The following is a 13,235-nucleotide window of genomic DNA, read 5'->3' on the forward strand; positions in this document are numbered from 1 at the left end:
CCTCAAAAGGAGCCCTCTGAATAGAGGTTTAACCTCCGGAATAGTGATAATTTGAGAAAACCTGATAGATATCAAGATACTGATACACGTTCCTCTCGTACCTTTCAGACTTCCTCACAGAAATCAGAAAGAAGAGGACGGTCAGAACACAAGGAAGAACGTGTGAAGTCCAAAGACGATCAATACGTTCTAAAAAATGAGAAAACCCAATTCACCAAAAAGAAGGTAGCAGGTCTAAAAATCAGACATGCCGAGGATCTTGAGGACACAACTAGATAGTGGACTTGAATGAGTACATTCAGGTTGAAACAGCTGATACCAGGGTTAGTGTACCCCCATAAGTTATATGAAGTAACGCTCCGGATGGAGGGGGACATAACTAGGAAAATAAGAGCACTCTTTTGGGAGAAGCTCTCTAAGGGTTATGACATTCTTCTAGCTGAAAAAGACTGGCCACCAAAATCTGTCTGGGAGTGCCCACATGGCGAAGACATCATTATGCCAGCCTTCTCTAATCATATTCCAATTCATTTAAAATACACAAATGCCAGAAAATGGGCTGTAGCCCAGGCTCCAGCATTATATAAAAATCATGTAGGATGGGATGAGGAATCTGCCCACCATAAAATCCAGTTAGAAAATCGACCAACTGCACAGAGGGAGTATCCAGTTAAGCAAGAAGCTAAAAAAAACAGGTCAGGGAGATCTTAGATCAACTTGAATACCAAGGGGTGATTGAAACATGCACCTCGTCAATGAACACTCCTTTGTTTCCTGTCTTCAAACCAGACAATACCTATTGTCTAGTTTTGGACTACAGACATTTAAACTCTTGTTTCAAAACCTTTGCAGTACAAAATGCACACAGTGCAGCACTGATGAATAACATCATGCGCAAAAAATATAAAACATTAGATATTTCTAACGGTTTCTTCTGTCAAAATATCGCACCTGAAAGCAGGAACTTGACCGCTTTCTCAATTATGGGGAAACAGCGTCACTTCTGTCATCCCCCCAGGGATTCAAGAATAGTCCAGGGTTATTTTCAGCCAGAGTAACGGAGTTACTACAAACGTATGATGATGAGGCATCATCTTATGTCGATGACATCTATCTAACACAATGACTTGGACAGGCACTTGAACAGAGTCAACACCATAATACTTGGTTTCGCATCTGAAGGGTACAAATTCAACTATAAAAAATCAAGAACTGCCCACCTCACCGTCCTTTTCTTAGGATACGAACTTTCAAGTGAAGGCAAAAGACTGGCAGCAAACTTTTTAGAGAAATGTGCGCTGCTCCAACCTCAAAAAACGCTGAAAAACGCAGTCCATTCTAGGTTTCCTGAATTTCGGAAGAACTTACATTCTAAATTACGCAGAAAGGGTTAAACCTCTCTACGAATTAATCAAACCTGACTTCAAAACTACTAATTGGACTAAAAAAAAAACCCAAAAATTTTGTGTTCAGTGCAAACAGACATGTTAGCAACATCACATTTACAGACACGCGTAAACGTACGCAACCCTGTAATCAGAATAATTCCAGGAAGATGCGGATTTATGTACTTAACCTTTAAGTAAGGTGAAAAAGTACCAATTGCTTATAAATCATACTTGTACACACAAGCTGAAATGAAATTCACTTCAACAGAAAAAATTCTGACAGCAGTTCAGACTGCAGTAGCATAATGGTCGTTACTCCTGTACCTGCCTTAGAGGCAGTGACAAAAGCAAGTGTTCCTAAAGCAAAAGTATTACATCCGAGATGGATACAATGGGTTAACTATCTTGCTGCAACGGACGTTGAATACGTTTTTGACCCCTGCTTGAAAACTCAAGAATTTTTCCAATACGAACAAGAATGTCCTGTGCCCACTAAGATTCTCCCTCTAGAACAGTACGATTGTATAATTTATACAGATGGATCAGCATAACCCGCAATTCGGGGTAAACAAGCTTATAGTTCTGCGTGCACGATTGTCAAAGGTCGCTAGCGCGATGGTAAATTCAGACCAATGGTCACAAAAACTCAATCTCTCGAAGACTGCACAGCTCAGCGAGCTGAACTACAGGCTTTCAAGATGGCGCTTGAAAATACTGATCGCAAATTCCCCACACTCGTAGTGTGCGATTCCTATTACTGCGTCCAATCTTACAATTAATACTTGCAGAACTTCACCCGTCTCCCACTGCCATGGGGAACTGCCAGTTTGTACATAGCCGTGCCTCGATTTCTCTTTTTCGAGTTTTTGTTTGTGGCTTTATTTTAAAAAAACGTAAAATGTGAAACCTTTCTCGGATCCTAGTTATACCACATGCTTGTACGTAAACATGAAGCATTGCTGCCGTACCCCCGGGTTGTCAGCTGATGAGCTGTGTAACTTGATGTTGATGTTATCATGTTCGACTGACCAGCCTCCGTGGTTGTGGGTCTGTAACTGTCCTTTTTTACATAATAAAGGTTTTTAAAAAAAAAAAAATACTTGCAGAACTGGGTACAAAACGGTTTCAAAGATGCAAAAGGTGGCACAATTAAGCATAAGTTGCTTTGGGAACAAGTAGTTCAATTACAGAAAGAACTACAAAAGACTCACGTGATCCATACACTGAGTCATCAACGTGATGGCGTTCACGTTGAAGGGAATTCATTGGCTGTTGAAACCGCAAAGGCAGCTGTACGAACGGCTTCCGTAGCTGCAATCACTCGTTTGAAAACAAAAATAGACGGCGAAACAATGCTAGCTGTCAATGCCACAAACAAAGGCAGTGGTGCAGCGTTACCTCTAAACTATCCACTCGAATATGCATACATAATTGATGCCAAGTCCGTCCCTTTTGCTCGAATCCCTGGTGGGGGATAGAGTAATTCCAAACAGGAGACGTAGAGGAGCTTTGATACAAGAAGCACATATAGGAGAGGGTCTGATACATCAAGGGATCTCTAAATCCATTCTGGAATTGAAGGAGACGTACTGGTGGCCAGGGATGAATGCCCGCATTCACGAGTTTGCAATTAATTGCCATAACTGCAATAGAGATCGCAGCAAGAAACGCCGCCAGATACCTAATTACAGTGCAGCCAGCCCAGTACAGACACCATTGTTAGACAGCATTAGGCTTTCTACACGCAGACGTTGATATGGACGAATGCGATCCCACAACTATTAGGACAGATTCATTTGGATGTGGCCTCAGCACTCGGCTGACGCCTGAACTGTTATAAAAGATTTGCGAGTCTTTAGCGGCACATACGCAATCGGCATGCTACATTTTGACCAGGGTCCTGCGTGTAGCTCTCGAGCTTACAAAGAGGCCATGGCCATTCTGGGCGTTGCATTGCGGTACTCAAGTCCATTCCCTCCTGAGGGAAATTCTGTAGTGGAAAGAAAAAAACTTGACATAAAGCAATCTATAACAGCTAGGGTACTAGGCTCGGGTGACGGGTTGGTCAAACATCTAATAAGTATCCAACGTAGTCTTAACAATCTGCCAAGAAATTCTCTGGGTGGAATCACTCCTTATGAAATTCTTTTTGGCACTAGAATAATCGTCAAAGACCTAGATCGTCATACTTCAGTGATGGATGAAAAACCCTTTGATATCAAAGACCATTTGGCTGTTTTGAAGGACTTAAATGAAACAAGTAGAAGTCTAAGCAACACATTACAGAAGTCAAGGACCACTGAAGAAAAACCACCTGTCCTAGCAAGGCCTGTCAGGATTCCAAAGATTGGGGATCTAGTCAGAGAAAAGATCGCGGACAAGAGAGGAATTTGTGCCTTCTTACAGAAAACCAGTACCTGTGCTAGCAATCCACGGATCAAGAACAGTGTTACTGCCGCCCCTTGCTGGAAGAAAGGAGAACAGGTTCGTATCCATCGACCTGGTCAACCCACATCATGTGGCTGATAATAAGTAGTAGGCCCAGTGGACTCCAAAGATGTAGCAGAAGACCAAATCTTGCTACTATCCAAGAGGTTCAAACTGAAAGACACATCACCTTTGAAGACTCTGCAGTAAGAAAAGGTCTATGCAACAAAGCAATGGAACTTGTGCCTCTTGAAACCCAAATAATGTTCTGTCTACAATGAAGTAGCATCTGCCTACACTAATATGACATAAGATCCGGTAGCCCCAGTGATTTCAAATAATCCTGATGCAATTACAACAATTGACAGAACTGCTTCTGGCTATTTCATCAACTTTGATAAGTTTTCTGAGGATCCCAGAGAGCCTGAAACGACGCCAGCAAAGAAAACATTTAAAAAACAAGTAACAGAACTTCTTCATCAACTTGAAAAAACATATCTAGTTTCACCATGGGTTGAACTTTGGATTGTGCTTGGCGTACTTTTCCTCCTACTTTGGCTAATCATGGTATTAACTTTGGGGATGCTGATAGATGGAAAACATAGTAAAATGGACACAGCAAGTAAGAACATCAACTTGCTCCTGAAGCCACACAAATCATCTCATCGTGAACAAAGAGACTTGACATCAGTGAACATCACAGCCGTTCCTATACCTGGTGGTATAGCATGGGACAGAACTGATTATGACATTCATGGTCCTGCTGAGCTGCCTAAGATTCCACATCAATTCAAGGTTTCATTGAGTGACTTAGTTTCACCCAGCACATTTTCTGATGATTGGGACTTTGAGACTGTTAATAATATGATGTCAGATTTAAAGATGTCTGCTAAATTCACAAAATATGAATACTAAGAAGGTTCATCACATTATGCACAAATGTATTGTTATAATCATTCTGGTCATCATTACTAGCACAAATCTGCAAACTCTAGGAATATTTATAAGTTCAATCAATGGGAACATTGTCCAACGCCACCAAAAGATAGCTCAAAAACATTCTATAACAAATTTCCATACTTCTCAGGTTTTAATACAACAAATCCAGAAACATTTTATTTTAAAAATGTTAAGACAGGAATGAAAAGTATGTTAACAAATACAAAGCAAATTTATTCAGCAGCATTTTATGCCCAATTGCCCTCATTATGTTTTGACTTTTAGAGAGACAACATAGAAACGAAAACTGTCTGGGGCTCAGAAGACTGGCAAGTGCAGGGATTTGAAGCTTAATTTCGAGCCTGTATTATCCCTGAACAAATTATGTTTTTTTAAGACACTGTTCAACAGACATCTTGCCTTGGCCTGGCCAAGATAAAAGATTTAAACCAACCGTCTATACCTACACCTACACCTGATGGCAAAAGCGCTTCAGAGAGCAGGGTCGACGTAAAAGGTATTTTACTTAAAAACAGAACTGACCCCGATTGGAAAAAAGGTTAATCTGGCTTACAGACACGAATAACTATCAAGATAGATTCCTGAAAAAGACGCAAGGGTTTACAGTAACTAGGCCAGATCCAAGATATGTCCAGAGACAACATCCAGGGATAGTAAAAACATACGGTGTAGGAAAACTATGCCTCGAATGGCTACAAAAATCTACACTTACAGAGGTTAAACAACACTTAACTTAAAGATGGCGTTGATTTGAGAGAATTCTTACTAGGGCCTCATAAACCACGTCATAAACGTTTCATATACGCGGGTATTTATATAAATGCAAGTACAATACAATTTATGCTGCTTATAATGAAGCATGGAAAGGAACGCAAATGGAAACTGCAGAATGAATACAAGAAATTGATCGTATTAATTTAGAAAAAGCTCTCTGTAGTTGATAATGGGTTAACAACTCTGTCATCTAGAATTCATTCTTTGGACAGCATTGTATCCTCTGCCATAGACATAATGGAACAGGACTTGCTCATGTTACAACATGGACAGTCTCAATTGCGTTCTGTAAACCTGCTAAGCTGGACGTTACAAAATCTTCGTTCAGGCTATGTGCCTTGCCGTCTAACCAACACCGCGTCATTGTTTACTAGATTTAACCTTACAGATAAACAAATCTCTTTGGCACAAAGAGGAGCAGACTATACGGTGCTGAGCATAGAAAAACTGGAAATATTACCATTGACTGTTTTTGAGAAACCAGCCATAGAATGGATAATACACGGCACCATTACATTGCCAGTGATGATTTTCCAGTTTCAGTATTGCTTGAAACACATACCAGCAGGCCTGTATGAAAGGTTTGGTAAAGAATACTTAAAGAATACTTAAAGTCAACCTGGGATTTACCATACACACACAAATGTTGGAGTGGGGGAAAAGAAGTATTTCTTAGTGGTACACAATGTAACAGTGCACTAAGCGGTACACTTTTATGTCAGGGTATGAATTTACACGGAGCCTGTGATGGTTCTTCGACCAACTTATCCTACCACCTATAAGGTTCTCCGTCAGCAGTGATAGATCCAATTTTTAGGCAGTTTTCCAATGGGAGCTACATAATGTTGAATGATCACAGCTGTTGTGAAATGCATTACAATATTTTAAAGGCACATGCCAACCCCTTTGTGTTGCATGCCCATCGCCTCTCCATCTGTATATAGTTCAGATCATTTGTATTAGACCCCAATTCCCAGCGCAAAACTCTGCACCCATACCTTAAAAACTCTAAATATCTTCCTGTGAACCAATGAAAAAAACTATTATAACTGAACCATTGTCCATATACTAACTCCACACTATGTGCAGTGATCCATACCTCATTTTTATACTACTATTTTTTATCTGATCCAAGGGTAAGTCAAAACTGTCCCACTGCTGCCAGCACCCAGCCATAAACAACTGTAGTTTCATTAACATGTATCGGAGAGAAACAGTACCACAATCAGTATATCAGTTTGTTAAACTTCACCCTTCACCCGTTCTTACTGAGGAGGTATCAGTCCACACCTTAACTTCTCTCAGGAATACCACGTATAAGCGTTGTCGATATACACTTACAACATGCGGCGAGTGCACCTAATGGACTCAGTATTCCTGACAGGCGTTATAGAGTCATAAAACCTAAGAGGGTCAAAGAACCTTCAACTTCCATTATTGCCATCTTAGAGCTTTCCACGAACAAATCATATGAATTAAGTCCCCCCCCCCTTCAAATATCACAATAATAGTGAAATTACAGTTTCAGCCCTCATTTGTATTATACTGATGCAAGTGTGCAACATATAAGTCATGTGCAAAGTCTTTGAAGGTGAATTATCAAAAGCAAATGACTCATTCATTCCAGGTTGAGCAAATTAAATCCAAACCAAAGAGGGACAAAGAACCTTCTACTTCTATTACTGCTATCTTGGAGTTCTCCACAAACAAATCATATAAGTTAGGTTCTGCCCTTCAAATGCCAAAATAATAGAATACATTCAACATAGGGGTAATGCGCAAGGTCTTTAAAGATGAATTTATCTAAACCAAAGGACCCATTTATTTCAAGATGAACACATTAAATCATGACGGAAGTGCCCCTCCAATCCCCGGCATTTTGGACTAATTCATAAACATATTCAGTAAATAAAAGTCTTACATCGGCACACACCATCAAATACAACTAACCATTGCAAATACATTATCCATCCTTTGTAGATTCCACCACATCAGAGGAATTGACCATATTCAATTGCATACATTATTTAAATTTTCTCTTGCATATATAAGAGCATTTGTTCTAAAAACAAACGTCAAACCAAATTTATGATCTAGGGTCTATCCCATAACTGATAGATGCCTTACCCCATATCAGTCAGCATCGAGATTGCTATAGGAAATATTGTATTGCCTGATTTTAGTGCTTGTATAGGCTCACCAATTGTATCTCTCAAAGCTCTTATTATGCTCCCCATATATATGCAATTACATTTGCACACCGGTACTTAGACAACAAACTTAGTGCCACAATTGATATCCATTTGAACCTCAAATTCATCATTGCTAATGCGTTTGGTACCATCAAGGGACCATCTACACATACCGCAGCAGCCACACTTGTAGAATCCTATGTGTGTTCTGTCAATCAACTCATCTGTGTCTGTTGCCTTGGATAACTCTGACTCAAAATACTTTTTTGGGATCTTCCCTTACAAAGAACTTTGTCAAGCTGATCTGAGATAAAGTCTCTGAACATTGTATGTGATTGCCACAAATGCCAGTGTCTATGCAAACATTTCTGAAATGTATATGAGTTCCAGCTACAGTCCGTGATCAGTTTGACTTTGTCTGGACCACCAATATCACATTTATTTGCATCAAACATACTTTTTTGATCCACTTTCAAAATTATTTTTCTGGCTTTATGAATTACATTTGTATTATTATATCTAAGTTTAAATCTCATCGCCATATCATGTAGACAGTCTTGAAATTCCTGCTCCTCGCTGCTGTTACATCTTGCCCTCACCATTTCTCCAAAGGGAATAGCATTTATCAGACATTTTGAATGTGCACTGGTCGCATCTAGAGTTGAGTTGCAAGGAGTCGCCTGGCGAAATAGCCTACTGTTGATCTTATTATTCTTGATGTAAAGCTCAACATCCAAAAATACTATCTGTTCATTACTATATAGGTATGTATATTTCATATTGGAGTCAATTGTATTTAGATAATCAAAGTCCTGAGTCTCATCCCCTGTCCAAATCATGAAACCATTGTCATTGAATAGTCCCCAGTATAAAATGTAGTCACTTCATCTTGCACCACATGGACCCCAGATTTGCCCCTCCTTCAGCCACCCCATAAAGAGTTTCACATAAGGAGGGGCGATTTTGGAGCCCATCCCTGTCCCCCTGTAGCTGTCTAAACCATTAATCATTGAATAAAAAAAAAATATTCTCCAATATGATCTTGGTCACAACTAACCGCATGTGGGTCTACGGTTCAAAACCTGTTTGAGGGCTGTCATACACCTCTCATGTTTAATACTTGTGTAAAGTAAGACAGTATTGAGTGTACTGTTAACATTCCCAGGTTCCCATGTCACTTCATTCAGTGAATTAATAATGTGTTTTGTGCCCCTATCAAGGCCTCGAATCCTCGTAGACGTACGATGCTGAAAGGGGTCCACCTCCTGATATCCCGTTGGTCAGAGTAGAACTAACAGACTCAAAAGAGTGATCAGGCGAGGGAAGGAAAGGAAGGGAACAGCAGGGAGGGAGATCTGTAACGAAAGTAAACAAGCATAAGTATACCACACTTCCTTGTACTGGACAGCAGAATACTTCACAGGCCTATGCTTAAAAACAAAATAACTGTAAAAGAAAATAACTGCCACTGTATCCTAGCTGGGTATCGCAGGAACCAATGTACTGCTGGATCTATGGATAGAACAACAATATTACTACACAAGTATAAAATGCTGTTCTAGACTGTTCCATGAGTTTCTACATCAGTTAGCAACATACCCAAAGGCATCATGTGAGCCACTTAACAGGGGAATTAGAGCGGTCTTTGGGATGAGCTCAACAAGCCACTGCTGTGGAGACAGAGATAAACAATCCACCATAAACACTAGAACATGTTGAGGTTATATTCCACCTAAACACATCAGAATAAATGAAGCAAATGATACTTAGTCATTGTTTATAATCCGGTTCAAAGGAGTTTGATACCCAAACTTAGACCATGAAATGAACCCAAAGTCGCAGAGAATCGCATAGATATCCTCCGAGCATGAACACTCTGTTGGCCGCCTCACCACAATTACGGCATTGTGACAATCCGGGGAATTACACAGTGTTGTATACAAAAAGTTGATAAAGATCAAAGCGAACGTGCAGCCTCGCGTGTTAACAATGCGAGCAAATCCTCTGTACCGCCAGAGGTCTGAGTGAGTAAGGAGGATGTGCACGAAGCCCCGCAAGAGCCAGAGCCCGTCTCCTCCAACGGGGCTAAGTAATCAAAGAAGCCCCGCAAGAGCCTGTACTCGGCTCATTCAAATGAGCTAAGGAATCGGACCTGAATGCCAAACAAATCCTGGGGTGGCGCTGGGGTGGAAACAAGTACTGCGATCAACAAAGAGAGTTGCTGCTGCTAGCACCCCTACCGTGTCTTCAATCGTCCGGAACGACACAGGGAGAGTCCAGGAATTAACGGCACCCGACTGATGCCCTGGAAGCGCTTGCATTCGCTTCCGTGAAACTGCGTGACATCTAAGCATGGGCGAATTTTGCGAATTGGCAATTTGCGGATTTGCGAATTGGCAATTTGCGAATTCTCGCGAATTTGCAGATTTTTTTGTTTTTGCGTGTTCGCGGGTGTTCGCAAGACGCTTTGCGTGTTCGCGAGGCGCTTTGCAATTTCGCGGGGTTTTATTTTTTGTCTGCCTAATCACTGCCACCCTCTTATTTTTTATGCCCATCTGCCCTCTGTACCACTTGTTTATGTGCCCTTCTGCCCCACTCATTTTTTGTCCCCTTCTGCCCTCTGTCCCACTTTTGTGCCCTTCTGCCCTCAGCCCCACTTAGAATGGCGCCGGCAAGCTGCCAGCGCCATTCTAAAATAGCTAGAAATAGCTTCAACAGGAAGCACTAATAGATAAAGTAAAGCAGGTGCTCCAGTTGAAGGTCAAATTAAGTTACACAATCATTAATCACCCCATTAGAAATAGCATAGTAAAAGTCAGTTAAATAATGGATGTAAAAATTAAGAAGAGAAAAGAAAAAGTATAGGAAAGAAGTAAGCGAAACAGAAGGAAAATTAGAAAACTGGATCAATAAAGCGATAAATAGAAGAAGATGAAAAGGAAAATAAAAATAGCAAAAGAAGAGTTGAGATTGTAAATTCCAATAAGAATGACATGTGAAATCAATAAAAATACAGGCAATATCAAACCAACTGCACAAAAAGTAAGAGAACTGAACTAGGAAGGAGAAGCAAGAAATAAAGGTATCAAAGCGGAAATACAACCTCTGTAAGAGAAAGGAAGATTGCAGGGTATAAAAAGGAAATTAGGAACACCAAAGAGAGAAGAAAATATGCAAAAAGAGAAAGAAGAAAGAGAGCATGAGTAGAGTAATGAATAATGAAGAAAGAAAACTTACATACAATCCAAGACATACGAAGGGTGGAGGGATGGAAGGCCACACAGAACAATGACGTGTCCAGGACCCACATGGGGAGGCGGAGGGAAGGGCATAACGAACATATTTGAACATAGGTAGGAGAAGACACACAACCGAGACCTTCAGGACTCGGGTGGTGCTGGAAAATCCCTTTGAAAGCCCCGTCACCTCAGGCGAGTCACGGAAGTGCCGCCATCTTCCTCGGGCGCTAGCCACGCCCCCCCCCCCCCCCCCCACGACCCTGTTTATAACAGAGAGTAATTTAACAAATAAATGCCATTATAGTTTCAAGTCTTTAATTTTATAAGAGATGTCCAGCTTCTAAACTATGTACGTAGCATTTTGTTACTTTTTAAAAATGATTTGATCCAGTGTTTGTACTTTGTGTCTAAATACATATCTTGGTTGTTTCAAGAAATGTTTATTTTTCTTTTGCAGCACCGGCAGCAGCAGCAGTAGCATCAATCTTGAGCACCAGACGACCCTCTGAGACAAAAAAAAGCTCTCGTTTTGTATTCGAAGATAAAATCGAGCCAGCGATCTTTCAGATTTGTGGTGAAAACCCCAAAAATGTGAAAGACACTGCATCTTGGATTGAAGAATTAATCAAAAATGAGTATTGTGACAGCACTATCAGAGATGAGTGGATTTCGGAATTCGAAGAGAAAGAGCACCAAGAATTGACTGAACTTCAGAACAGTTTGCAGATCCGGATACAAGTAATATGCAAGCAGGATAATGCCTCTATTCAAGTTAGTGGTCTCACCAGGGACGTTATGACCGCCTGCATGGAAATACAAAATATGATAAAAAAGATTAGTAAGGAAGCGGGACAAAAACGACAAGAGGAACTTGTGAGCAACATTGTAGAGTGGCAATATGACAACGGAAGGACATTTGTTGCTTTTCATAAACCGGCAAATCTGCAGCTCGAGAAGGCATTTACGAAAAATGTAGGCACTCTTACGGTCCAGAATGGTAACAGAACTTACCATGTTAATTTAGAAGCTGAATCTGCAACAGATGATAGAAAAAATACAGTGAAAATTAAGCGAACTACAAAGATAGAAGGTAAATCAAAAAAGTTTAAATAATGTTTATGCTAGCCTGAAAAAAATGAACCTCCGCTCCAACACATGCACATGTGGTAAGGAACATTACTAAAGACATCACTATGATGACTGAAACTCCAAAGTGTTTCCCTTTTTCACATCTGTATCTGACATAACTTCCATACATGTTTGCTTTGGTATCCTAATCGTAAAACAATTTGGAAATGTCTGTTGTGATTCACACCCAATTCATAAACCTTACTTTTTATTTATTTACTTATGTATTTATTCACTGCATAAGAATGTTTTAACACACTGCACCAAAAAACTAAATGCAGCAGGATCAAATACAAGCTAAAAGACTAATGCACCATCCAAATTTAAGTATCAACCAAAATTTGTACACCAGGTCCAGTATTTTTAATGCAACACTTTTTTTTATCAATTCCTTTTACATAATAAGTATATAGTTAGTACTATTGGGCGGTTCCCCTCATCTCCCGGTAAGTAGTGGTAGCCCAGAAAAGGTTTACTGCTCTCCCAGGTATTATCGTTATGAAACAATGAATTAAAAAAAACGAGGATTTTAAATGTCTAGTTAATTTATCAGTGGTGCACATTAAGCATTAAACACAGTCAAGCAACTGTACATTTTTTGCGGTTTACTGTACACAAGCCAATTTCAAGTGATCAGCTTTCATGCAACAATATACAATATAAAAATGTAAATTTTTACAAAATGTTGGATATGCATTTTACCCAAGCAAAAATAATTTGTTTGTGCACTGATGCAAGGTAATTAGGCTAACACTGGAAAGTCTCTAACACTAATAATTGTCAGATGTTAGACATGTAATAAATATGTACAAGTTGGCACTCTCCTCTGAACTTGAGGCATAATTAGTCCCAAATAAATAGTTTTAAATGTTATGGTAACATCAAATATCTTGTAATGCTCCAATTATAAAAATGCAGCTTCAAGAGCGAAAGAGCCATTCAGTGTTTTAGACAGAATCTCTCAGGAAGCTAGACTTTTTCTATAATGCGTGGTAGTACCCTTGTATTTTGTGAGCTGCGGAAAAGGCACCCGTCACGGGGTCGGACTTTAAAAGCCTAATTTTCAAAGATAAGATATTATAAATGATCTCACTTGTAAATCTTTAAAGAATTGCTTGCCTGGAGTA

General features: G+C 39.9%; 1 protein-coding gene across 1 annotated transcript in view; it reads left to right on the forward strand.

The window, feature by feature from the left end:
* LOC147732881 (protein mono-ADP-ribosyltransferase PARP14-like) overlaps positions 1–13,235 on the forward strand; it is a 1,341,877-nt gene that overhangs the window by 987,232 nt on the left and 341,410 nt on the right. The window contains exon 15 of the mRNA XM_086957426.1: positions 11,438–12,070. Within this exon, the coding sequence (XP_086813552.1) occupies positions 11,438–12,070 (633 nt within the window). The remainder of the gene's footprint in view (positions 1–11,437; positions 12,071–13,235) is intronic.

This window comes from Lissotriton vulgaris, chromosome 2_1 (assembly GCF_964263255.1).
Source record: "Lissotriton vulgaris chromosome 2_1, aLisVul1.2, whole genome shotgun sequence".
NCBI lineage: Eukaryota > Metazoa > Chordata > Amphibia > Caudata > Salamandridae > Lissotriton > Lissotriton vulgaris.